Source organism: Myotis daubentonii, chromosome 13, assembly GCF_963259705.1.
Source record: "Myotis daubentonii chromosome 13, mMyoDau2.1, whole genome shotgun sequence".
Taxonomy (NCBI): domain Eukaryota; kingdom Metazoa; phylum Chordata; class Mammalia; order Chiroptera; family Vespertilionidae; genus Myotis; species Myotis daubentonii.
In genome coordinates, this window is record NC_081852.1 from 10,270,983 (window position 1) to 10,297,500 (window position 26,518).

Genomic DNA, 26,518 nt, shown 5'->3' on the forward strand with positions numbered 1-26,518 from the left:
GCGCTGCCTCGGGCGGGCAGTCCTTCCAGCCAGCCTGTGGGCGCGGGGCTCGGTCCGAGAAGCCCGCGTTCCCCCTGCGGCTTCCGAGGCTTTGGGGGGCTTCAGCCCAAGAGCTAATCTCTAAGCAATTAATTCCCCCCTAAATCCTGCCACCAGAGCAGCCTTTATCCGGTGTTTTCAGTTTCCTCTTTCCTCCTCGGCAGGAAACGGCTCTCTCCTCTCGCGCGGGTCTTCAGCCCGGCGTCCTTGGGACTCGCTGGGCGGCCCTCCTGTCAGTAAGTATTTCAGAGACTCAGCGCTCGGGTTCGCCCGCCCCGCCCAACTCCGTGGTCCTGCGGCCCGCCGCCCCCCTCCTCGCCCCGCCGCCCCCCTCCTCGCCCCGCCCCCGCCGCGGCCCCGCCCCCGTCCGGCTGACCAATCCCCGCCTCCGCTTCGGGCGCGACACAATGGCGACTTGGTGGTCCGGGTTCCCGGATGCCCGCCGTGGAGGCCCCGCCCCGCTACTTTTTTGCGTCCTTCCGGTTCCGTCGTGGAAGTAGGACTGCGTCTCGTCCTCCTGGAAAAGGTGGGATTCCGTGGGGCAACCGAGCAGGGGTCGCGCCGGCAGGCAGAAGCAGGGTGGGGGCGCGGGTGCCGGGGCTGCAGCTCCCGGGTGCGGGGCGCGGGGCCGAGAGCAGCGGCTCCTGAAGCGCTGCGTGCGCACAAGGGGCGCTAGTTGTGGACTTGGGCCTGTCGCGCTCCGGGAAGCCCCGCCCAGGGCGCTCAGCCAGGGGTTTCCATGGTGATGGTAAACAAGCCTCAACTGCCTCCCCTACAACTGCCAAGTGTCCTGCGTTCCACCCTCCTCTAGGTGCTCAGGGGGACGACCGAGGTGCCGGATGTGAAGCAGAGAAGGGAGCGTGGACGACTCGGAGCCCGAGGTGAGGACCGGGACGGGCGGAAGGTCTGACGAACGGCTGGGGATAGCGCCCCCTGGAGGTGGGGTGGCAGGGCTGAGATCTGGGGTCCGGGGAGGCAGGATCTGAGGTCAAGGGCCGCAAACTCGGGACCAACCAGAGTCTGGGTCTTCCGCTGGTGGGGATCGAGGGGTGGAGGTCAAGGGCCGGACACAGAGATATCCATCTGAGGCCGAGTGTCAAGGGCCGAGCCTACGGGGTGAGGGTGGCGGGCAGAGATTTGGCTTTGGGAGAGGTGGGCCTGAGGTCAAGGGCCTTGTACTCTGGGACCAGACCTCGGGGTTGAGGTGTGGGGTCCGGAGAAGCAGGGCCTGCAGCAATGGAGGAAAGGAAGGCCTCGTGCGGCCTCCCGGGAGGGCCGCGCCGAGCGCCCCGGCCAGGCAGGAGGAGGGTGCGGACGCCGCCCCCGGCGGAGAGGGAGGTTTGAAGTGGCAGCCGTGCCTTCACGTGGCTGGGAGCGCTGGGGAGGTGCCCGCGAAGGGCTGGGCCTGACTCCTCCCCCTCCCACGTTCCCGCTCGTCAGGCCTCGGCTTTCGGTGTCTGCGGCCGGCCTTCTTCCTCTTTGTGCGGCGTGCGTGCCCTGAGCGCCTGTCTGCGTTGGTCTCCTGCCCCAGAGGTATTGTGTCTGCGTTTTGGCTGACTTTTTGGTCTCGTTGTCTTTGCCTGGTTGCCACACTTTTTCTGAGCAAGCTTGTGTCATCGGCCGTTTCTTTTTTCTCGTCTTTGACTTCTTTGTGTCTTTGAATATATTTGCTGATTCTTGGCTGCGTCTAAGAAACTTCTGGACGCTCTCGGCGCCGTCTGCCTCCCGTGCTCGGCGTGGTTCACCAAAGCGGGCGCCGGTGGCCTAGGAGACGCCGGACAAGTCGCGGGGTACGACTCCCCTGGTCTCTTTATTCTTTATGGAAGCGGTTGGGCGGTCACAGGCCCCGGAGAGCCCCCCCCCTTCTCGGGCGCCTGCGAGAGCGCCCCCCGGCGTCCGGTGGGCCCCGCCTGCCTCACGCTGGACGGCCTCCCAGCAGTTTCCTCGCCTGGAAGCCCGGGACGAGCGAACGTGCTTCCCTTTCCGTGTTTCACAACTGCTTGCGGCGGCCCGTGTGCGGCGGGAGAGCAGCCCGCGAGCGCGCGGAGCGAGGCGGTGCCGCGGCCTCCTGGCCCCGCGCGGTCGGAGGGTGGGAAGCGGAAACGCGTTGGTTAGGGGAGGCCTTTGGGCGCCCTGAACCTGGTGGAGCAGGGAGAATTTTGAAAACTGCAAATAATCTTTTCATTCAAAATGTCATTGAAACTACCGATCTTAATGTAATTCTCACTATTTTAGCCACGTTTTTTAAAAGTTAACTTGTTTCTGAATTTCCAGTAATGAGAATACTTTGGGTTCTCCGGTTAGACAATACATTAGGATGTCAGTGAAAATTGGTGTTTTCAGTGCTAATTTTTAGACAAGATTTTTCATCTTAAAATAGTGAATATGCTCTAGCCGATGCTAAGTGGTTAGAGCTCGGCCCTCGGACTGAAGGGTCACGGGTTCGATTCCCGTCAAGGGCACCTACTTCAGTTGCATGTTCAATCCCAGGCGGTCGGTATGTGGGAGAAGGTACATGCATGTTTCTCTGTGCCTCCCTCTTCCTTCCACTCTCTAAATATCAATGGAAAAAAAATATCCTGGGGTTAGGATTAACAACAACAAAAAATGTGACCTCATATGTGCCTACTCCGTTTCCCCCTCTCCCCAAAAATAATAAAGTGAGTTAATATTGGGAGAGATTGATTGCTCTATCACTAGTGTTGGGTGAGTCCGTCCTTGCTTTGGGGAACTCATGTACCTGTATGCATTGCTGTATATTGATTAGATTTGTTATTTCTAAGTTATTTTAGTCACTTTGACAAGTGATTGGTTTTCACTTGAGTCTTGCTACAAAGCTCCCATTAAACAAAATATTCAAGTGAAAATGCTGATTGACTTAAGGAAAAAGATTAAGTGGAAGAGTTAGTCCTTATTTATGGCCAAAACTGTGAAGGAGAATGTGGAGACAGGGTAGATGCCTGGAGGGGCTACAGAAATGGGAGGAGGACCCCCTTCCACAAAGGTAACTTCCTGCCAACCTCCCCTGGGTCTGAGCCTTGGCACTCACTCTTTGTAATCACACGTTCATGACCAGGCTATACAGGGATATTCCAATAGCCCCATTTTACAGATGAGAAAATGGAGACCAGGAGATAAGAAGTCACTTTGTTCAGTGACACAGCTGGGACTGGGACTTGGATCTTTCTTTTCTATAATACATTTTTAAATACTGGTTATTGAGCCTGAAACTTGGTTTATGGGTCATTACTCAACCACTGAGCCACACCAGCCAGGATTAATAAATATTTTTATACAGCTGGTAGGTTTGAATTGGTAGTCAAATAAGAGCACACCTTATATTTGGTAGATTATATCTTTTTGAAAAAAATATTTGCTTTAATCCTCACCTGAGGATATGTTTATATTGATTTGAGAGAGAGAAACATCAGTGTGAGAGGGAAACGTCGATTGGCTGCCTCCTTCATGTCCTCTACCAGGGATCTAGCTAAGCCCACAACCTGGGCTTATGCCCTGACAGGACTTCAACTATGACCTCCTGGTTCTTGGGTTGATGCTCAACCACTGAGCAACACCGGCCTGGCCATTGGTTGATTTAAAAAAATATATTTCTTGTTGATTTCAGAGAAGGGAAAGGGAGAGAGAGGTAGAAACATCAATGATGAGAGAGAATCATTGATTGGCTGCCTCCTGCACACCCCCCACTGGGGATGGAGCCTGTAATCCAGGCATGTGCCCTTGAGCCTGGAACCCTTCAGTCCGCAGGCTGACCCTCTATCCACTGAACCAAACCAGCTAGGGTGGTTGACTTTTGTATGTGCCCTGACCAGGTTTCAAACCACAACCCTGGAGTATTGGGATGATGCTTTAACCAACTGGGCTAGCTGGCGGTTACATTTTTTATTCCTGTTTATCGATATCCCGCATAATGAACTCAGTCCCTAGCATGTGCCAAAGACAGTTTTTCTGGTACCATTAAGTGGATCCACCAAAGTTTATCAACTGGATCCTTAGTGATGGGTAACTGGGTTGTTTCTAGTCTTTCTCTGTTAGAAGTGGTGCTGCAGTGAATAGCCTTTGTGGGTATCTTTTCCCTTTTTGACCATAAGGGTTGAGCCATTTAATATTTCCACAAACAGTATTGGAGAGTTCCTGCTTATTATCTACAACCTTGCCAAGGATATTTGTTAGCAAAATTCTGTTATTATCAATATGATAGGTATTTCAAGTGTTATTTCATTTAAAATTTGAGTTTGTCTTATATGGATGAAGTTGAGCATCATTTCATGTTTAAGCCTTTTTGTCTGGATTGTTGGACATTTTGTGTCTTTTTAGAAGCTCTTTATTACTAACACTTGGGAAATAAAGTGCAAATATCTTTCCCATTTTATCATTGGTATTTTTGCTTAGCTTATAGTGGTTTTAGCCATACAGAGGTGGCTTGGTTTTTAATGTAATGAGATTTGATGTTATTTCCCCCATATTCTGTTTTTTGAGACATGGACAGGAAAGTTTTCCCTGTTCTCAATTTATAGAGAAATTGTGATGATTAGGTGGGGGTGAAGGGATCCTGGCCAGGTAGCTCAGTTGGCTAGAGCATAGTCTTGATAGGTTGTGGGTTCAGTCCCCGGTCAGGGCACATACCTGAATCAGCCAGTGAATGGGTAAATAAAGGGAACAACAAATCAATGTTTCTCTCCCCTCCCCCTCTCTAAAATCAATAGATTAAAAAAATATTTTTTTAATGGTGGGCTGGTAATGCAAAACTGAAATGAAAAATTCTGAACTCCTTTTAGTTTCCCCTGACAGTATACCTCTTCAAAAATTCTCACCTCGTATGAATATTACAAATTCCTATCACACTCTTATTTTAATTGTTTTAATGTATTTTTATTAACTCAATACACCCAAAATATTTCAACTCAATTTTTAGTACTGGAAAGCTAATTCTGCATTTGATTGTCTGAAAGTGCTCGTTTTTTCTGTTAATATTATGGTTTTGCCCAGCACTTTTTGTACTCTGAAAACTGCTGCTGTAAGCTGTTTTCCTGTGTGTGGTATTCTCTCCCGGTGCTGGAAGCCCCTCAAGTACATTGTCATGTTCTTTCCCTTCTCTTGGCTCTGTTCACTCCCATGGATAGTGTGCTGTGTGGTCCCTGAACAGTGAACATTGAGCACAAGGTGCTACAGCGTCTCCACTCCTGTGGCAGCTGCATGGGACCTGACAAGATAACTCTCCACGGAGCCCCAGGAGGAAGCTCTAGGCTCCCTGAAGGAACACGTTGAGGAGGCTGTGGGCATGTGCTGCACAGTTCTCCCTGGAGATCATAAGTGTCACCCACAGCCCTCCTAAGGCCTTTAGCCCACCCCAGAGCTGCTCTCTTCAGGAGAGAGAACTACAGGAAGGTTAGGGGGTAGGGTAACTGGGAGATTATCTTCTTAGCAAAGGTCTCCCCTCCTCACTTCCATTTCTTAGGCTAGAATGTATTTCTTACTATGGGGGAGAGTACTACCAATTAATACAAGTGATGAATTTTTCCCCTCAATTGAGAACAGATTTTATCTTTAGCAAGGGAAGTCTTAATAGCAGTGTTTATTTTTATTGATTTCAGAGAGAGAGAGGAGTCAGGGGCACTGACCATTTTTCCCTTATAGTGTCAAATAAAAAAGTGACGTCAGCCAACACAACAGTAGCCGTCCTGTGTAGATGAGTCAAAATTATACCTATCTTTTAAAATCAGTTTGTGAGCCATGAGATGAAAAGGTTGAAAATCACAATATAGATCAATGTCCACTATGGTAGGTACTAGCTACGTGTGGCTAGGAAGCACTTGAAATGTACTAGTCCAAATAGAGTAGGGCTGTAAGTGTAAATACACACAGGATTTTGAGACTTAGTATGAAAAAATGTAAACTATCTCATTTTTTATATTGATTGTTTATATAATATGTTTTGGTTATATAAAGTTAAATCATTGAAATTTAAACAGAGAGCAATGGTTGCTTGTTCTGTTGGATAAAAATTCATCCCTTAAGTTAATTTCAATGCAAGCATTATAGATGTAATTTACCTGGCATCACATTATACTGTTTTTGCTTTTTAGTTAACACAGCTTTAGATAACTAAATATTTAGGAAAACTAGTGTATTCTAACTCCAGATTTAGTTATTCTAAATAAAGGCCCAATAGTTAAAGATAATAGAAAACAGCTTTCCTGTTGCTTACAGATCGTGACCTTTGATGGATAAAAATGTAGTAATAGCAATAAACACTTAAAATAAGTTAGGGTATTTCATGATCCATCTACACCTTCTCTCAGGTAGCTTTGTATCTGGAACTTGCATATTGTACAAATTAGATGAGTTCTCACACTTCTGGTGCATGAGCTCCTGGGAAATTGAGGCATATAATAACTGAATACAAAGATTAAAAGGATTTACCACAAAATAAAAATGTTTATACAAAGCAACCAAAACATCTTAGCAAAGGGTTGCATTTTTAAATTATAAAGAATTAAAACAAACATCAGGGGGAATAAGTAGAGTAATATACAAAGGAATAAAAGGTTAATATGGTCTTCTTCTACTTTGAAACCTTAGCTCAGGGGTCCTCAAACTATGGCCGGCGGGCCACATGCAAATACAAATATTGTATTTGTCTTTTTACTTCAAAATAAGATATGTTCAGTGTGCATAGGAATTTGTTCATAGTTTTTTTTAAACTATAGTCCTGCCCTCCAATGGTCTGAGGGACAGTGAACTGGCCCCCTGTTTAAAAAGTTTGAGGACCCCTGCCTTAGCTATTGGGGCTGGAGGTTGTGGGGGTGGGGTGGAATGGAGTTTTACGTTTGTACCTCTGCTTCTGGTCTGTTTAAATGTCACTTCTTCAGAACCCTAATTAAGTTAATCCTCATTTTCTAGTATTTGGTCATTTCAGAATTTGTGATCAGACATATATTTCTTTATTGTCTATTTCTCACTTTCCACAAAACGGCTAGTTTTGAATCCTATCACCCAGCTCCGATAATTACCAGTTATGGACAGTTTTCTCTACATCCCATCTATTTCACTCAGATAATTTTGAATCAAATCCCAGCCATCACACTATTTCATTCATAAACACTTGTGAATTTCTAAAAATGAATTATTTTATTTTGACTGTTATGGCCATTGGCAGAAAAAAGTTCCCCACCCCTATTGTAAGTGCACAGTATTTCTAGGTTAATGAATGACTCTAGTTCGGTTAATTTTATCTACTGCACATTACTCAAATCCTTTCACTTTTTTATTGTTAATCCTCATCCGAGGATATTTTTCCATTGATTTTGAGGGAGAGTGGAAGAGAGGGAAAGACAGAGAAACATCAATGTGAGAAAAACACATCGATGTGAGAATCGGACCTGGGACCCTTTGGTCTGCAGGCCAACGCTCATATCTAAAGTCCAAAATACCGAACCAGACCCCAGACCTTCAGGGTGTGAAGATCTCACTCTGCTTTCCTCTTCCGTTGAGCTGTGGCAGGTACTTTCAGGTGCCTTCTGTCTTAGCACAACAGGCTCCCTGGTGTATTGTGTACTTGTTGTTCCTTCCCTGGCAGAAACCATTATCATGATTAATCAATTATTAACGCCCTCCTTGCCGGTGTCACCAACCAGTTAAGCTAAGAAGACTCATGTAAAACTAAACTGCAGCAAATACATTCAAATACAGTAAGTGAGAAAATGCATGCTGGACATACTAAATTACCAAGAGGATATACTTTGAAGAGGACTTACAGGGAAATAAATGCTAGTGAAGCAGTCAAGGTACCCATTTCTGTAGATAATCTTTCCACAAATTTCTTCAGAATATTGTTTTACTTATGTGAGTTTTTAGTGTCTGTTTCCCACTTTTGATGGGATGGCTAGATTTTGAATCCTATCCCCCAGCTTCAACAATTACCAATTATGGACAGTTTTTCTCTACATCCCCCATCTACTTAATTTTGAACCACATCCCTGCCATCACACCATTTCATCCACAGATACTTTCAGAATACCTTTCTAAATGTTAATTCCCTTGTTTTTAAACGTAACAATTCTATAAAACCTAAAATATAGTTAAAAGCAAATTTCTAGTCAATGTTCAAATATCTCTTAAATTGCCCCAGTCCCATAAGTGTTTACCGGTTTGAATCAAAATCCAAAAATGTCCCATGCATTGTAAATCCTTGATAAATCTCTTAACATTCCTTTTATTCAATAAATGCCCCCTTTATTTTTTTTCTTTGGAATTTGCTGAAGGGCTGGCTCATTTGTCTCTACTTTTCAGTTAATAGTTTATGATTCCTGATATGAGTCGCTACTCACATTACTGCAATTGCCTTTTCCAGTGTGTTCACTTGAATTAGGATTAAAAGGTTTCTAAAATGTGGCTGCTCGTTGGATATATAGTTTTGAGAATTGCGTGTTTTAAAATTAATCTTCTAAAAACTGCAAACTATTGACTTGAGTCTGGTCAAGTCTAGCGAACAAGGTGCTGGAGGCATACCCACTAGTTCCCATGCTAAGTTCTTCCTGCTTCAGAGGCGGTTTCCTTTAAACCTTACGGTGTCTCCTCCGCGTAACCTCGCTGCCGCCCCCCCTCCCCGGTCTCTGGACTTTCCTCCCGGCGCCTCTGGAGGCTCGGACGCACTTCCTCGTCGCTCTGCCCCCTCCCACTTCCTGCCGGGCCGGCCGCGCGGGCCGGGCGCACCTGCAGGACGCGTTTCCATTGGTGACATCTTGGCGGGCCGGCCCGGCACTTCCTCCTTCACACCCCGTGACCCGCGTCCGCTCGCCGCCCTCCCAGTCACGCGGCCTCTGCCTCCCGGACGCAGCCGCGCGCCGGCCTTCCGGACTCGGACCCCGGCCCGTCGTGGTGAGCCGCGCGAGCGGGCGACCCCCACCCGCCACCCTCACCCCCGCGGTTGGGGCCCCTCTTCCCCGCCGTCCCCCTAACCCCGCTGCCGCCCCAGGAACTTTCCCACCCCCACCCCCACCGTCCCAGGAAGTTCCCGACTCAGAGCTCCGCCCCAGCCCCGGGGGCCGCCGGCTCCCTGCGGGTCCGGGAACCCTCTGGGCCTCCCTGGGAAGCCCCCCTCGACCGGGAGCTCCGCCCCGAGGCCCGTTGGAGCCGCGCGAGAACTCTTTCACCCCCTGCCCCCCTCGCCGCCCGGGGACTTCCTCCCGGCGTCCCGTAAGCCCTCGGACCCGGGGCTCCCCTCCCGCCGCGGGTCGGGAGGCCTAGGGCCTTGTGCCCTCCCACCCCCCCATCCCCGCGCGTCCGGTTGAGCCGCGCTCCTCGCCCTCGGCCCCCCCCCCCCATTTGCTCCCCCCGCGCGCTCAGCTTGCCCCCCCCTCACGCGCGCGCAGTTGCTCCGCCCCGGAAGCGGCCGTTGGCCCCGCCCAGGCGCTGGCTGGGGCGCCCTAGGCTCCGGCGTTACTCCCGGCCCCGCCGCGGGGTCTGTCGGGCACCAGGTCGGAGGCGGGGCGAACTCGTTCCTAGTTCCGGTGCCCGGTCGCCCCAGGAGCTCCACGTCCGGGACGGCGGCCACGCTTCCCGCCGAAACCGCCCGACGCGCCCCTGGCGGCTGGCGGCGCCTCCGCCCGCATTAACGCGCTCCCCTTGGCAGTTTCAGTTTCAGGTGAGCGACGATCGGGAGATGCGCCTGCAGTTCGCCCGGAGCCCCCTGCGTTTCTGAGGCGGCGGCGTCGGGTCCTGTGGCCTCAGCCGCGCTCGCTGGATGAAAATCGACCTCGGCCCTGCTCCCCTCAGCGGTAAGTTTGACAGGAAGAAGCCAACCGTGTGGCCCCGAGGGGCGCCGCCCGCGGGCTGGGACTTAGAAATAGGAGTTTCCGAGTCGTTAGGGCGCCCGGACGGCCTGGCTTGCGTGCCGCCAGCTGCGGGTTGAAATGAGTTTACAAATGAGGGCGAAATGCCCTTCGGGCCTCCCCAGAACACGCTGGGAAGGAGGACCGAGTCCCCGTCCCGAACCTTCCAGAAGGTGGGAGGCGCGGTTGGCGCCTTGTTTACTGCGCAGATAAACCTAATCGCCCGGCCCGCCCGCCGCGAGGGCGCGCCCGGTTTATCTCGATTGGATCCGCCTGGAGGTGAGCGAGTCCCCGGAACCAGGGGAGCGATGAGCACATGCGGAGCCTCGCGGGAGGCCGGGCGGCGTTAGGAGTGCGGATCGCGGCCTGGATTAGCGTCTTAGACGAACAGTTTATACAAGGTTCCCCCCACATGGTGCCTCCTGAATAGTCGCAGGAGGCCAGTGAGAGAAGGCAAATGGGTAACCTTTAAGGTCACGTCCAGAGAAGGTAACGTGGGCTTCCAGTTCTGTCTGTAGCTTAGTTTTCAGACACTTTCCCTGCACTTCAGCCCGGAGTCAGGCCTCTGGGGGCGGCCTTATCCCGTGGCTGTGGCGGGGGGCGAGGGGGGGCAGTGTTTTTCCTGTTAAAAGGGTATTTCATTCAACACTTCCTCCCCTTATTCCTTCTCAGTTAATCAAAAGGTTAATGTCAGGTCATAAGAAGTGCAGTTGTCGGGTAAAACTGGGAAAGAGTGTTGAGTGTCTGCTGCCACCCGGGGTGTTTGTGAATTACAGCCCCGGCGACTTCCTCTGGGGCCCATCCCCGAGAAGACACGCTGCCGCCCCCATCCCAACCCCCCCACGAGAACTGCTCCACCGGCCTCGATATTTAAATATTCTTCAGATAGGTTTTTGTATAGAAATCGGGCAATTGAGTTGTCGCCTCCAGGCAAGTGGGAGTTTCCTTGCTGTTAATCTTCCGCATTACCCTATGAAAAGGGAAGCCTTGAAGTGCTTGAGGGCAGCCCCCAGACCCGCTTTCCCAGGAAGGCGCCAGGACCACTAACTGACCTGGTTGCTCTGGGGAGTTCTCGGGCACTGAGGCAAGGTGGCCATGTTGCTCTTTTTTAGGACAATTCGTGTCTCCTAGGAGTGTCTCCGGCTGTTGGCATCCCTCCTTGTTCTTTAAGGTGAGCTATTTTAAGGAATGTAATTTGTGTTATATTCAAGCATAAAATTTCCTTAGGAGTGTGAAATTGAAAAATTTGTTCTTAGTACTGTCTCTGCAAACAATATAAATGTGTAGAGGATTATGAAAGCAAAAGTGGAAATAGTTTAGTTTTATGTGGTGTTTAATTGCATAATTGATTCTTATGAAATGCCTGTTCTTTTATGTTTCCTGCATGTTTTTCTCAGCCTAACTAGACTGCCGTTTTCTAGAGCAGGGGTGGGGAACCTCCAGCCCACAGGCCTTTCTAAGGCCTGAGAAATCATTGGTCTGGCATTAGGGATGAGTTAATTAAATGTTTGACCAAATTGAACAGGCTAATTTTTAGGTTGGTAATTTCGTATGCCTTCAAAATAATATAAATATCCACATGGCAGGAAAAAAAGGTTCCCCACCCCTGTTCTAGAGGAAGATACCCTCCCCCTTGCTGCCATAAATTAATTCCTTGCTGGTCTTCAGCCTTCAGTACCTGGTGGGTGGGGCAGCTATGACCAACAGAACTGACAGGCTTCCAATGCAGTTTTGAAGACACGTTCTATATGCTATGTGAGCATAGAATCATAAGATTTAGTTTGTAGCAAGGGCAAGATCTTTTGGAACCCCAGCATATTTGCGCTGAGGCTTTAAGGATTAGTAGGATTTAGCTAGACAGAGGTTGGTGGAATATATTTGGAGAGAATTACCATGTGTGTCAAATCCAAGGGAGCCTGGCACATTTCAGGCACAGGAATGAAGAGATTTTAAAATTATGGGGTGATACCAACTAGTAGATAGTGTGTGGAAGGCCAAAGTTGCAAGACCTTAGAACCCCTTAGCCTTGTGGTTTGTGTTCCAATGTTAGTGGAAAGCCACTGAGACTTTGAATGGGAGAGGGACATAAAGTCACCTTAACCTGGAACACTTCAGCAGCAGATTGAGTCATTATGCTTAGAGAAGTTTAAGAAACAGATCCTGGTATGGGATAATATAGGAATTAGAAATATGAGGGCTATACAAAAAGAAAATGACAATTGGATCATTGATCACGAAAGAACTATTTAGCTCATTCTTTGCCATGCAATCTGCTCAGACTGAAGATAGAACTGTAGGAAGCCTTTATAGTTGAAGGCAGGAGTTACTTACAGGGCTTAGGGCAGTGGTTCTCAGCCTTGGCTGCACATTAGAATCACCTGGGAGAAGCCACATTAGTAACAGTTTCTGGAGGATGAGGCCCAGAAATCAGGATTGATTTTTTTAAATATATTTTATTGATTTTTTTTACAGAGAGGAAGGGAGAGAGAGAGTTAGAAACATCGATGGGAGAGAAACACTGATCAGCTGCCTCCTGCACATCTCCTACTGGGGATGTGCCCGCAACCCAGGTACATGCCCTTGGCCGGAATCGAACCTGGGACCTTTCAGTCCGCAGGCCGAGGTTCTATCCACTGAGCCAAACCGGTTTCAGCCAGAAATCAGGATTTTAAAAAGATCCCCAGGTGATTCTATTGTGCAGCCAAGGTTGAGAACCACTGGCTTAAGGGCATGGTTAAGGTGGAGAATGGGACCACCTGAGAGTAATGATGGGTTCATTGAGTTTGAGGCAGAGGCCTCAAATTATACTGAATTTAAATTATGAAAATGATGGATCAAATGTAACTTGTCAATAATTTGTTCTCTCTGATACTGGTGCAGTTATTACCAGTTTGCTTTTTCTTAGCTCAAATTACCTCAGTGTGCTTTTTTTTTTCTTTTTTTTTTTCAAATATATTTTATTGATTTTTTTTACAGAGAGGAAGGGAGAGAGATAGAGAGTTAGAAACATCGAAGAGAGAGAAACATCGATCAGCCGCCTCCTGCACATCTCCCACTGGGGATGTGCCCGCAATCCAGGCACATGCCCTTGATCGGAATCAAACCCGGGACCCCTCAGTCCACAGACCAACAGACACTCTATCCACTGAGCCAAACCGGTTTCGGCCTCAGTGTGCTTTTTATTTTTTTAATTGTGGGTTTTAAAGAAAAACTAGGAGGGGTGTGTGTGTGTGTGTGTGTGTGTGTGTATGTATTGATTTCTGAGAAGGAGAGAGAGAAACATCAGTGGTGAGAGCAATTCACTGATTGGCTGCCTGCCTCCTGCCTGCCCCCACTGGAGATAGAGCTGGCAATCCCGATTCTGGATATGATTCCGGATATATGGTTCATAGGTTGATGCTCAACCACTGAGAGATGTCAGCTGGGCGAGTTTAGGAGTTCTTTTTATGTATTTGTCCATATTTTGCACTAATAGTGTAAATACCTCAATTCTATGAGGGATGTTTTGTGATTTCATTTGAGCTAAGGCTCTATTTTTATCTTTCTAATACGCCCAGGTTGTTGTTGTTATCGGTCCTTGCCTAAGGATATTTTCTTATTGATTTTTAGAGAGAATGTAAGGAAGGGGGTGGGGGAGAGAGAGAGAAATCAATTGGTTGCCTTTACACATACCCTGACCGGTGCCAGGGATTGAGCCAGCAGCCAAGGTACATGCCCTTGACCAGAATTGAACCAGAGACCCTTCAGTCCCAGGGCCAGTGCTCTATTCACTGAGCCAAACTGGCTAGGGCACCACTGATTTTAATTGCTGCATTTATACTTCATGTGAAATGACACTTTTCATGAAACATTTAATTTCCATAACCTTATATGTACCCATTTTGAGCATTGATCACTAAAAATATTGTTGTCTCTTATGCATATATTGGTTTGGTTCCTCCTCTTTAGAAAACTTTCCTTCTGGCTGGATTTGACCTTTACTGTTTCAGCTTGAACTCTGGCTGCCAGATGCCACAATGTACTTTATGACACCTCATGAGAAGGGCACCCGCTTGTATATGTTTATTTTTTTTCTCCTATCCTTCAGCAAAGTGAAGCGGACAATATACATTATGTGGTGTTGATACTCCCCCACCACCACCACCAAAGTTTTTCATGTGGACACCTTTAAAAATACATTTTTATTGATTTCAGAGAGGAAGGGAGAAGGGGGAGATAGAAACATCAATGATGAGAATCATTGATTGGCTGCCTCCTGCACACCCCCTGCTGGGGATCAAGCCTACAACCCAGGACCCTTCAGGCTGTAAGCCAAAGCTCTATCCACTAAGCCAAACCAGCTAGGGCTAATGTTGATACTTTTTTTAAAATTTATTATAGAGGGGGAGAGAGGGTTGATTCTTGTATGTGCCCTGACTGGGGATGGAACCCCCAACCTTGGCATATTGGGACGATGTTCTAACTAACTGAACTAGCTACCTGGCCAGGGTGGTGATTTTATTTATATATGAACCTGAGAAGCTTATTTCATTTCTGTATTTGAGATGCATGTAACTAATGTTCTGTGATGGACTTGGCTGCTTGTCTGGATGTGACTTCATCTTGGTTTCACACTTGACTCATTTTGTTTGATTTGACAATTTAGAAAAAATGATCCTTACCCACTCACTGCAAGCCATTGCTGTCTTTGGTCCTGCAGCATTGTTTATAAAGAGAACGCCTATTCCCACTGCCAAAGGAAATGTTATCCTGTTGTGGTTTTAACTAGTCTGTTCATCGCTTGTTTTTACTTGATATCGAAGAGTCTTAAACACCCCCCTCTCCCCAATTCTCTATTTTTATTTTATTTTATTTTAGAAAGGGGGAGAGAGAATATCATGGATCAACTGCATCCTGCACATCCCTTACTGGGGATCAAGCCCGCCAATCGGGCACGGGCCCTTGACCAGAATCGAACCCAGGACCCTTCAGTCCTCGGGCTGACGCTCTCTCCACTGAGCCAAGCCGGCCAGGGCCCAGTTTGTTCTTTCTCAGTCTGTTAGGTAATGTGTACATTTTTTGAAAGACCTGGAATTGAATCTTAAATTCAAGTGTTTGTTGAATTTCAACTTCTCTTATCCTTCTTCGCTGTAAAAGGAAGAAAATTGTATTTATTGCATGTTCTTCTTATACATATGAAAGGGGAAATTATGTAGTTTTTGCTTTCTTTTCAGCTACAAAAAGCAGCAGCTGAGTTTATTTGAAGTCTGCCCTACCAAGTGTCCATGATGCTGGGCCCTGAGGGAGGTGAAGGCTTTGTGGTCAAGCTCCGTGGCCTGCCCTGGTCCTGCTCTATTGAGGATGTGCAGAATTTCCTCTCCGGCTGCATAATTCATGATGGGTCCGCAGGCATTCATTTCATCTACACTAGAGAAGGCAGGCAGAGTGGTGAGGCTTTCGTTGAACTTGAATCCGAAGATGACGTGAAAATGGCCCTTAAAAAGGACAGGGAAAGCATGGGACACCGGTACATTGAGGTGTTCAAGTCCCACAGAACCGAGATGGATTGGGTGTTGAAGCACAGTGGTCCAAACAGTGCTGACACTGCTAATGATGGCTTCGTGCGGCTTCGAGGACTCCCATTTGGATGCACCAAGGAGGAAATTGTTCAGTTCTTCTCAGGGTTGGAAATCGTGCCAAATGGGATCACATTGCCTGTGGACCCTGAGGGCAAGATTACAGGGGAAGCCTTTGTGCAGTTTGCCTCACAGGAGTTAGCTGAGAAGGCTCTAGGAAAGCACAAGGAGAGAATAGGGCACAGGTATATTGAAGTGTTCAAGAGCAGTCAGGAAGAAGTTAGGACATATTCAGATCCCCCTCTGAAATTTATGTCTGTACAGCGGCCAGGGCCCTATGACCGTCCTGGTACAGCCAGGAGATATATTGGCATTGTCAAGCAGGCAGGCTTGGATAGGATGAGGTCTGGTGCTTACAGTGCAGGCTATGGGGGCTATGAGGAGTATAGCGGTCTCAGCGATGGCTATGGCTTTACCGCTGACATGTTTGGAAGAGACCTCAGTTACTGTCTCTCGGGGGTGTATGACCACAGATATGGAGATGGCGAGTTCACTGTCCAGAGTACCACTGGACACTGTGTCCACATGAGAGGGCTGCCATATAAAGCTACAGAGAATGACATTTACAACTTCTTCTCTCCTCTCAACCCTGTAAGAGTCCATATTGAGATTGGCCCTGATGGAAGAGTGACGGGCGAAGCTGATGTTGAGTTTGCCACTCATGAAGAAGCTGTGGCAGCTATGTCCAAAGACAGGGCCAACATGCAGCATAGATACATAGAACTTTTCTTGAATTCCACAACAGGGGCTAGCAATGGGGCATATAGCAGCCAGATGATGCAGGGCATGGGAGTATCAGCCCAGTCCACTTACAGTGGCCTTGAGAGCCCATCTGTGAGTGGCTGTTACGGAGCTGCTAGCTACAGTGGCCAGAACAGCATGACTGGATATGACTAATTTTATATTTTATAAAGCATTTGAGTTATAATTTTTCATAGGCAACCAACAAGCAATGAAAAGCAGTTATTCTAGAAGAAGCTGTGGGGACCCATTTTGCACCATGAGTTTGTGAAATCTGGATTAAAAAGTTACCTCTTCAGTGTTTTCTCATGCAAACTTTCTTCTGGCATGTGATATTGAGTAAACTAAAACTTTCCAGTTTTTTGGTTTTTTTTTTTAATATTTTGGTAGCGTATTTCAGGGGTGACGTTATCTGACTTCAAGTAGTTTTAAGTACATCAAATGTGGATCTTTTACACCATATCACCATGAACACATTGGGGAGATGAGATTTTTGGGAAACTCAAGGTGCTAGATCCCTAATTCAAAGAGGAACATTTCTCATGTTTGTTCATTCTAGTTTATTTTCATTTAAAATCTCTTAGGTTAAGTTTAAGCTTTTTAAAAGTTAGTTTTGAAAATTGAGACACATTACTAATACTGTAGGAATTGGTGAGGCCTTGACTTAAAGCTTTCTTTACTGTGATTTCCTTTTGGGTGTATTTTGCTAAGTGAAATTTGTTAAAAAAAATTTTTGTTAACTAAACTTTTTTCTTAAAATAAAGACTTTTTCACAATGACTGGCATAGACTATCTACTCACCAAAAAGTAGCAAAGTGGCTGGGTGGTTAAAGAGAATTCATTTAAATGCTGTTTCAGTGTGAATTTAAGTTCACATCAAATCTGATTTTCCTTACCTTTTTACAAGGAAGCTGAATTAAAAGTCATCTTTTAAAAGTATTATGTACAAATGGGTGGTAGAAATGGTGACACTTCCAGAAAATAGAAAAATAGAAGCACACAGTCTCTGCTTTCTGTGACTTTTGTGCTCTGTTCTTCAGCCCTGCTGGTCCCTCACGTTATGCTGGAATCGCATCCATTTCTCATAGTTAGAAATCCATAGTTTTGAATAAAACATTTTTTTCATACTTAATGGCTATTTCTATAGGGTACACTCCTGGGTTAGCAATAGATGTCTCTCCAGAATTGTTAGAAAATTATCATCTGCCTAGCAGAGTGAAGAAGCATCCAAATCCCAGGCAGCTCTACACATGTCATATTGCCATCACACTTAACTTTGACATGCACTCAATAAAGCCAAGATTGTAAAATGTGAATGGAGTTTATTTAATTTTTATTTTCTCATTTGTCTTTAATGACCATATAATGTAGCCCACATGTCCCTAGTTTCACCAGTTTAAGGATCATCTGGTATCTTAAGAGAATGTTTAGAGAGAAAGTGTTGTGTTATTCCCCAAAGAGTTTATTAAAACTAAGTCCGTAGATAGACTGTAGTCTTGTTTCCAGTCTTTTGACTTAGTTGGGCGTCCCAGGCCCACCTTACCTTCTGTCCTTCCCACTAGTATTCCATAGACTCCGGGCTGCAGCAGCACTCGGGAATACTGCAAATACCACAATAGGTGGAACTAGGACTATCTGAAGAAGACTGGTGGCAGGAGAATTCTAGGTAGCCACAGACCAGGCACCCTTTATAGACCACGTTCACAGTATCTGCACACTCCGTGGGTCCACAATCCGCAAGTTTCAGGCAACATTCACCATAGAGAAGCACATTGCTGGTTTGTGAGGAAGCCCTGACAGCACCTGGAACCTATGGAAGCCTGAATGACAGGTGGTGCAAAACGTCTTTGCTAAGTTGGTCCAGATTCGGGAAGTCTGGAGGGAATGTGCTAGATGACAGTAGATCCCAAGGTGATCCTGAGCTCTGGGCCAGCAGCAATGGCCTTTCCTGCTTACCAGGAGAAAGACTATCCAGAGGCACCACCTGAACTAGGTGATTCATAAACTGATTTTTGCCCCCTCAAAGTCTCCAAGCTTGTTTACAGAATAGGTTGCTAAACTATTGTAAGTGCACTGTGACCGAGGAGCGGAGTCAATTTGTTGGAAGGGAGCCCCAATTAAAAGTATAACATCCACCCCCCAAAAATATTTGACCTTTAGTGCAAAATACTGTACTTGTTTTGTCAAAAATGAAAGTTTCAAATTTGCCTCAGCCTATGCAAAATCTAAAATAGTCTAAGAGAAAAGTTTGCTACTTGGGTTATACAAAAATGGTGTGGACTGAGCATGGAAAAGAAGGAAGAGACGCCACTATAGCAGGAAGTGATATTGTGCCAGAAAAGCTGCTAGGTATGTGTGGCCTGAACTAGCACATGAGGGTTCTTGATGCTGGACAGATGGTTAATATGGGGCATCTCAGAACTCAGGATCTAAATTGAGGATGGCCGGGGCAAGGATATATTTTTTATTGATTTCTGAGGGGGAGAGAAACATCAACGATGAGAATCATTGATCAGCTGCTCCCTGCACGCTCCACACTGGGGATCAAGCCCAAAACCTGGGCATGTGCCCTTGACTGGAATCGAACCTGGGACCTTTGGGTCTGCAGGCCTCCATTCTATCCATTGACCCAAACCGGCTAAGGTGAGGATATGTTTGTTTGATTTTTAGAGAGGGGGGAGGGGTAAGAAGCCAATACACACCCTTACTGTGGATTGAACCGGAAACCAGGTATGTGCCCTATGGGAATTGAACCCATAACCTTTTGGTTTATGGGATAAAGCCCCAAGCAACTGACCCACCCAGCCAGGGCTGGAGAAATCTTATTTTACACTTGAAAGTATTGCTCCTCCTCAATTATTAGGTGACCAGAGGCTGCAGGGGTTCCACAAGCTGCCTTGCCATCTGCTACAAAGGACAGGGCGAGCCCCATCCTGGAGGTATCTGTTCATAAATGGTTTTGTGTGGTGTCTCTGACAAGTCTCAATAAGCCGTCAGCTCAGACCCTGTGTGTTAGGAATCGGTGCATGTGTCTAATGCAGCAGAGAGCTATTCACTGCTCACAAAGCAGCTCCTGGCACTGCTGAGCCCACTCTGTACTAAGCCCCACTCATGCTCTGGGGGTGGCCAGGTGCATCAAGCTGTAAGGCTGTCATGGCATCTCTGTTGATTTGAGTTTTTATATAAAATTCATGCACATTTAATCAGACTTACTTCTGAATATTTTATTTTTTAAGGGTGTATTTCTTTGATATTGTGGCCCTGCTAAATTCACTTTATCTGTGTTAATTTAAATGTGGATTCTTCGGATTTTCTACATACAAAACTGCCATTTTAAAAATAGTGACAGTTTTATTGTTTCTAATCCTTGTGTACTTTGTTCTTTTCTTGCCTAGTTGCCTGCTCTTAGATAAGTTTATTTTTTATCGTTAGAAAAGATGATGCTGAAAAAAAAAAATGTGATGCTGAACAAAGTTGGGGTCAGAGAGTATCTTACTCCCACTTTCAGAGAGAAAGCTTTCAGTATTTCTCCATTAAAATTATTGATTATTGGTTGCATACCCTTTATTTATTTTATTTTATTTTATTTTAATATATTTTATTGATTTTTCACAGAGAGGAAGGGAGAGAGACAGGGAGCTAGAAACATCGATGAGAGAGAAACATCGATCAGCTGCCTCCTGCACATCTCCCACTGGGGACATGCCCGCAACCCAGGCACATGCCCTTGACCGGAATCGAACCTGGGACCCCTCAGTCCACAGGCCGACGCTCTATCCACTGAGCCAAACCGGTTTCGGCGGTTGCATACCCTTTATTACATTAGTTGAATTTCCATTTCTGGCTTAGTATAAGGTGTTTTTTTTTAAAAAAAAAAAACGTTTTTATTGATTTCAGAGAGAAAGGGTGAGGGAGAGAGAGATAGAAACATCAATGATGAGAGAGAGTCATTGATTGGCCTCCTCCTGCACACCCCCTACTGGGGCTAGAGCCCAAAATCCAGGCATGTCCCCTGAGCAGGAATTGAACCATGACTTCCTGGTTCATAGACTGACACCTAACCACTGAACCACACCAGCTGGACTTAAGCTGTTTTTTTTTAAGTCATTAATAACTTTTGAATTTTATTTAATGCATTTTTCTAATATCTTGATAATCCTTTTTTCTTTCTGTCTTTTTTTAATCCCCACCTGAGGATATTTTTTCATTGATTTTTGGAGAGAGGGAAAGACAGAAACATCGATGTGAGAGAAACACATTGATTGATTGCCTCCTGCAACCAAGGTACGTGCCCTTGACCAAAATCAAACCCAGGACCCTTCGGTCTACAGGTCGACACTCTATCCACTGAGCCAAACTGGCTAGGGCTTGATATTTCTTATTATCCATCTCCCAATTCACTCATTCTCTTCAGCTGAGTCTAATTTGTTGTTAAACATCATTATGTTAACTTCAGTTAAGAATGTTTAGTTGTTTTTTTTTAATTAAATCTTTATTGTTCAGTTTATTACAGTTGTTCCTCTTTTTTCCCCCCATAGCTCCCCTCCACCTGGTTATCCCCCCACCCCCCCACCCCCCAGGCCCTCACTGCCCCCACCACTGTCCTCATCCATAGGTACACGATTTTTGTCCAGTCTCTTCCCGCATCCCCCACACCCCTTTCCCCTCCAAGAATAGTCAGTCCACTCACTTTCTAGGTCCCTGATTCTATTATAATCACGAGTTTATTTTGTTCATCAGATTATTCACTTGATTTTTAGATTCACTTGTTGATAATGTGTATTTGTTGTTCATAATTTGTATCTTTACCTTTTACTTCTTCCTCTTCTTAAAGGATACCTTTCAGCATTTCATATAATGCTGGTTTGGTGGTGATGAACTCCTTTAGCTTTTCCTTACCTGTGAAGCTCTTTATCTGACCTTCTATTCTGAATGATAGCTTTGCTGGATAAAGTAATCTTGGTTGTTGGTTCTTGGCATTCATCACTTTGAATATTTCTTGCCACTCCCTTCTGGCCTGCAAAGTTTCCCTTGAGAAATCAGCTGACAGTCATATGGGTACTCCCTTGTAGGTAACTGACTGTCTTTCTCTTGCTGCTTTTAAGATTCTCTCTTTGTCTTTTGCTCTTGGCATTTTAATTATGATGTGTCTTGGTGTGGTCCTCTTTGGATTCCTTTTGTTTGGGGTTCTCTGCGCTTCCTGGACTTGTAAGTCTATTTCTTTCACCAGGTAGGGGAAGTTTTCTGTCATTATTTCTTCAAATAGGTTTTCAATATCTTGCTCTCTCTCTTCTTCTGGCACCCCTATAATTCTGATGTTGGTACGCTTGAAGCTGTCCCAGAGGCTCCTTACACTATCTTCGTATTTTTGGATTCTTTTTTCATTTTGCTTTTCCAGTTGGGTGTTTTTTGCTTCTTTGTATTTCAAATCTTTGACTTGATTCTTGTGATCCTCTAGTCTGCTGTTGGGAGTCTGTATAATATTCTTTATTTCAGTCCATGTATGCTTAATTTCTAGTTGGTCCTTTTTCATAACCTCGAGGGTCTCACTAGATTTCTTGAGGGTCTCACTACATTTATTGGCGGTCTCACCAGACTTTTTGAGGGTCTTACTAAATTTATCGGCGGTTTCTAGAAAGTTCTTGAAAAACCTTAAAAGTGTGGTTTTGAACTCTATATCCAGTATTTTGCTTTCCTCCATTTCTGTCATTTGTGTCCTGTTTCTTTGTCTCTGCATTTTTTATGCTTCCCTGTGTTGATAGAGTGGCTTTCTGTGCTAGGTGTCCTATAGGGCCCAGTGGCTCAGCCTCCCCAATTACCTGAGGTGGACACTCTTGGTGTACCCCTTTGTGGGCTTTGTGCACAGTCTTGTTGTACAGTGGGGCCTTGACTTACGAATTTAATTCGTTTTGAGACCGAGCTCGTTAAGGAGCTCGTTAAGGAGCTCGTTAACTCAAATTACTTTGTCAACTCAATGCAAAAAAAAAATCGGCGGAGAGACAGCTGGTATCTCAAAAAACTCGTTAGTCGGGACACTTGTAAGTCATGGCCCCACTGTAGTTAAACCTTGATTGCTCTTGGTATCACTGGGAGGAATTGACCTCCAGGCCAATTGGCTGTGAGAATCAGCTGTGTCTACGGTGGGAGAACTTCTGTGCTGGAGACACCCTTCTGGGGCAAGACTTGCTTCAGTGGGGCTTTGGTGCTCACTGAGTCCACCCCCTGAATGTGTCCCTTATGGATCTGAGGAGTTGTAATCTGGCTCTTGGATCTAAGGAGTGCTAATTTAGCCTCTGCCTGAGGCTACCCAACAGGAGCTACGATGAGATCTGCAGATTCCCCTTCCTTGTTTGGGGTTTGGAGGTGCCCAGATGAGGCCCAGCTGTGAAGCAATACAAGCTGCTATGGGACCTTAGGCCTTCTCTTGGAGGTTCTGGGTCCGTCTGGCCCAGCTGCAGTTTGTTAGGTAATTTTCAGATTGCAAAGGGCCAGGGTATTCATATGCAAAAGCCTCTGCAGAAGCTTGGGTCAGGCAGGGTCTCAGGGGATCAATAGGGCAGAGCAAGCAGCTATGGCTGATCCTCAGCCCTGCCCTAAGAGGCCCGGTGTCTCAGTGTCCCGGTAATCCCTGCAAGCATCTCTGAGAGGAAGCCACCCTTGAGTTCTGAGTTCTGCCCGCTGCCCCACAGTCCAGTTTCTCCCCGTATGAGTCTGGGTCCCCAGAGACTTCCCGGAACGAGTTCAGAGCAGTCGGGGGCTTGAGATTTCCTCCCAATTCAAAAAGACAGCCGAGTCCTCAGTTGCCAGCCCTTGCCGTGTGCACCTCTGTACCTCTGCACTTTACTCCTGCACCTCCTCTGAGTCTCAGTGCTTTTCTCTTTCCTTCTAGTTGTAGAATTTCCACTCAGCCAGCCTTCATGTGGTTCTGGATGATGTCTGTTTTGTCTTTTAGTTGTATTTTTGAAGTTGTGGGTGGCAGCAATTTCCGGTGTTTACCTATGCCGCCATCTTGGTTTTCTCCTTAAGAACGTTTAGTTCTTGAAAAATAAAAGAATTTTTAGTTCTAAAATTTTTAATTTTTTTTTTTTACTTAATATAAATTATTTTTCTCACAGTTCTGGTGGTGAGTTGTCAAAATTAAGGTGTTGGTAAGGCCATTCTCCCTTGAACTCTCCAAGGAAGAACTCTTCCTTACCTATTTTTAACTTCGATAGTTCCGGGCAATCTTGGTGTTGCATCAGTCCGCTCTCTACCTCTGTTGCCACATCACCTTCTCCCTGGGCGCAGATTTTTCTCTTCTTATAAGGACATCACCAGTCATTGACTACGGCCCACCCTAGTCCAGTATCACCTCACCTAAAAATACTATATCTGGGAAGACCCAATTTCCAATAAGGTCACAGTCTCCGGTACTGGGAGTTTAGGACTTAAACATACCTTTCTGGAGGACACAATTTAACTGACAAATCATAGGTTCAATTTTTTTTCTGATAATCTCCAAACATCATTTTATTCCTTGAACATATCAATCAGTTCAAATCTTGGCCTAATCTTTCCAATATCTGCATCTTTGTATTTGTGTTATCTGTCTGGTACTAGTTTGTCTTTTATGCCTGGATATGTATATTTTTTAATATTATTTTTATTGATTTCGGAGAGGACGGGAGAGGGAGATAGAAACATCGATGAGAGAGAATTATTGATTGGCTGCCTCTTAACACACCCCCCACTGGAGATTGAACCCGAAACCTGGGCATATGCCCTTACCCAGAATCATACCGGAGACATCAATACCCAGGCCAAGGCTCTGTCCACTGAGCCAAACCAGCTAGGGCTATGCCTGGATATTTTTGATAAATATATCCAAGCACCAGGTATTGTGAATATAAAGTCTAGATACAGAGTAACTATAAGATCCATGAGCTATAACATGTCAGATTGGTGGAAAGACTACAATCAGATTTTTTTTATTTCCTTGAGAACATGAGGAGCTCAAAATGGCCATTATGTATTCAGTGGAAATCATAAAACTGGCAGTCAGAACAACCAACTCTGTGAGCCAAAACCCAGGAAATTCTGCAGGCGCCAATTTGAATTACTTTGGAGAACATTAAATGAATCAGTGAAATATAAATATTGCATGAATTAAGGCAATATACACAGAGTAGAAGCAGGAAACATGAGAAGGACGAGTGCTGGTGGTGTAGTTGTAGAGTGGCCCAGGAGGCCTCTGAAAGGTCCTATAGGAAGGGAATTGGGGATGCAGGGGTGCTGGGGAATAGGGACAAGGCCCAGCAGAGGGAGGGGAGTGCAGTGCCCGAAGCTGAGGCTGCAGCCTGTGGTGTGTCTAGGAGGCGGGCTGAGTGTGGGAGAGCACAGGTGAAGTTGGAGCACTGATGTCAGATATGGGGCTGGGGTCAGACCCGAGGGTCAATAGGCCATGTTAAGGGGATTTTTCTGAAAGTTAAGTAGGGGATCTTTGGAGCATTTTGAACAAGAGTTGATCTGACCTTGCTTTAAGAATATTCCTCTGATGGCGGCATTGAGATTGAGTAATAAATCCCTCTCCAGAGCCAGGCATAGGACCTAACCAGTAATCAACCCAGATGGTTCCGGTCACATGCTCCTGAGTTAGCTGTGAGCCTTTCTTACTCTGGGTTTTATAGTATTTGACACAAAAATTTAGGGTAAGATGCTGGTACTTTCTAGGAAACAAATATTACAGTGTTTTCAAGTCATTAATCTTAGAATAAACCTTATAACTTCTTAAATTAATAGGCTCTCATTTTAAAAGCACTCTCTCGCACTACTACTCAGCAATACAAAGTAATGAACTACTGATTACTGTAGGAACCTGGCAGGATCTCCAGAATTATAGAAATATGTATGATAGAATTCTAGAATATATCAAACTTCTAACCTTGATTTATTTTTGGGTGCTGGGTTAGAAATTGGTTTATCTTCTAAGTGAGATATCTCTGTAATGTTCAAGTTTTCTATAATAGGCATGAAAAATGTTTGCAATTAGAAAAAATAAGATTGCTTAAAGGGGAGGAGGGATATAGAGTCCCCAGACAGGCACAGTCACTGGGTTCTTTCAGATGATGATAAATACCAGAAAGGCAGTGGAGCCTAGTCCTTCAGAAATGGCTCAAAAGCAAGAAAGCCTGAGAGTCTCCTCTTATGCACAGAGAAGATAATGCAAGTCTGTGTCTCATGTTGCTGGGGAAATTGCGTTAACATGTGAACTATTTATGTGTCCATCACATCCTAAGGATTCAATAAGTGAAAATTACCCTTTGTTTTCTCTGGTCCTTTCTTGGGCTGCACCTCATCTAGGAGAAAATGACAGGAGGAAATTTCGACTAAAGCCACCCACTCCCCTAGGAGAGAAAGGCCCCATGAATGGGTCTCGAGCACACAGGAAGCCGGGGCAGAGACTCCCCCATCCTATGGCAACCTTTCCCACGCCCTCCTCCAGAGCCGGGAAGAGCTTGCTTCCCTTGGGAATTAGCAGCCCACCTGCAGGGATCCACGGGCAGCCTGGGGGGTGGGGGGGGGGGGGGGAATAACACCGATCCATCCTGCATCGCCCTCCGTCAGTCTGTCCACAGTCCTGACTCCTCCCATCCAGGATTAGCCCAAGGCTCCCAGACACCCTCCCTGCACCCCTTGGGAGGCCTGGGACAGGTAGAATCAGCCTAGACCACCAGGCGCTAGCCTGTTATTGGACAAGGCTCACGGACTCTGAGCACCCAGCCTCTCCCACACACGCACACTGGGGTTGCAGGTCGCGGGGCCCTTACCCAATAATCGGTGCTTATAGGAGTTGGGTCTGTGGAATTTGTTCAGGCAAAACTTAAATGGAGCCATGCTTGGCAGGCTGCAAGCAGAGCAAACTGTGTGTTCGTGTGTGTGTGTGTGTGTGTGTGTGTGTGTGTGTGTGTGTGTGTGTGTCCATCCGTCCACTGGACCAACATGGGAAGAGGAATGTGGAATGCTCTTCCCTGTGGGCTCGGCATCATGAGTCAAAATGACTTAGGTTCCCAGGATATGCTGGGGTTTCCTTGTTGCTGAAAGGATTTCAAACAGAGTTTGTCACAGCGTGAGATGGTGGAGACCCAACTTTCTCCGAAGAAGCGTTTGTCAGGCACTCAGAGGGGCGCCTGCCAAGATCCTTTCCATGCTGCAGCCCACAAAGGGTCCCAGACTTGGCGTTCTTAGGCAGGGCTCATGTTTACTCTCTCACGTGCAATCCACTCACACCAGTAA

General features: G+C 46.2%; 1 protein-coding gene across 3 annotated transcripts; it reads left to right on the forward strand.

Moving 5' to 3' along the window:
* Nucleotides 1-455: 455 nt before the first annotated feature.
* Nucleotides 456-17,025, forward strand: HNRNPF (heterogeneous nuclear ribonucleoprotein F). Of its 3 annotated transcripts, XM_059662157.1 has the most exons (6): nucleotides 456-565; nucleotides 851-920; nucleotides 1,480-1,572; nucleotides 9,692-9,836; nucleotides 11,003-11,061; nucleotides 15,104-17,025. In XM_059662157.1, exon 6 carries the CDS (start codon nucleotides 15,155-15,157, stop codon nucleotides 16,400-16,402), a length of 1,248 nt encoding a protein of 415 aa, XP_059518140.1. In that variant the 5' UTR covers nucleotides 456-565; nucleotides 851-920; nucleotides 1,480-1,572; nucleotides 9,692-9,836; nucleotides 11,003-11,061; nucleotides 15,104-15,154; the 3' UTR covers nucleotides 16,403-17,025. The 3 variants fall into 3 exon arrangements, with proteins under 3 accessions (XP_059518140.1, XP_059518138.1, XP_059518141.1); XM_059662155.1 differs by lacking the exon at nucleotides 1,480-1,572; XM_059662158.1 differs by lacking the exons at nucleotides 456-565; nucleotides 851-920; nucleotides 1,480-1,572 and adding an exon at nucleotides 8,783-8,937.
* The last annotated feature ends 9,493 nt before the right edge of the window (nucleotides 17,026-26,518 follow it).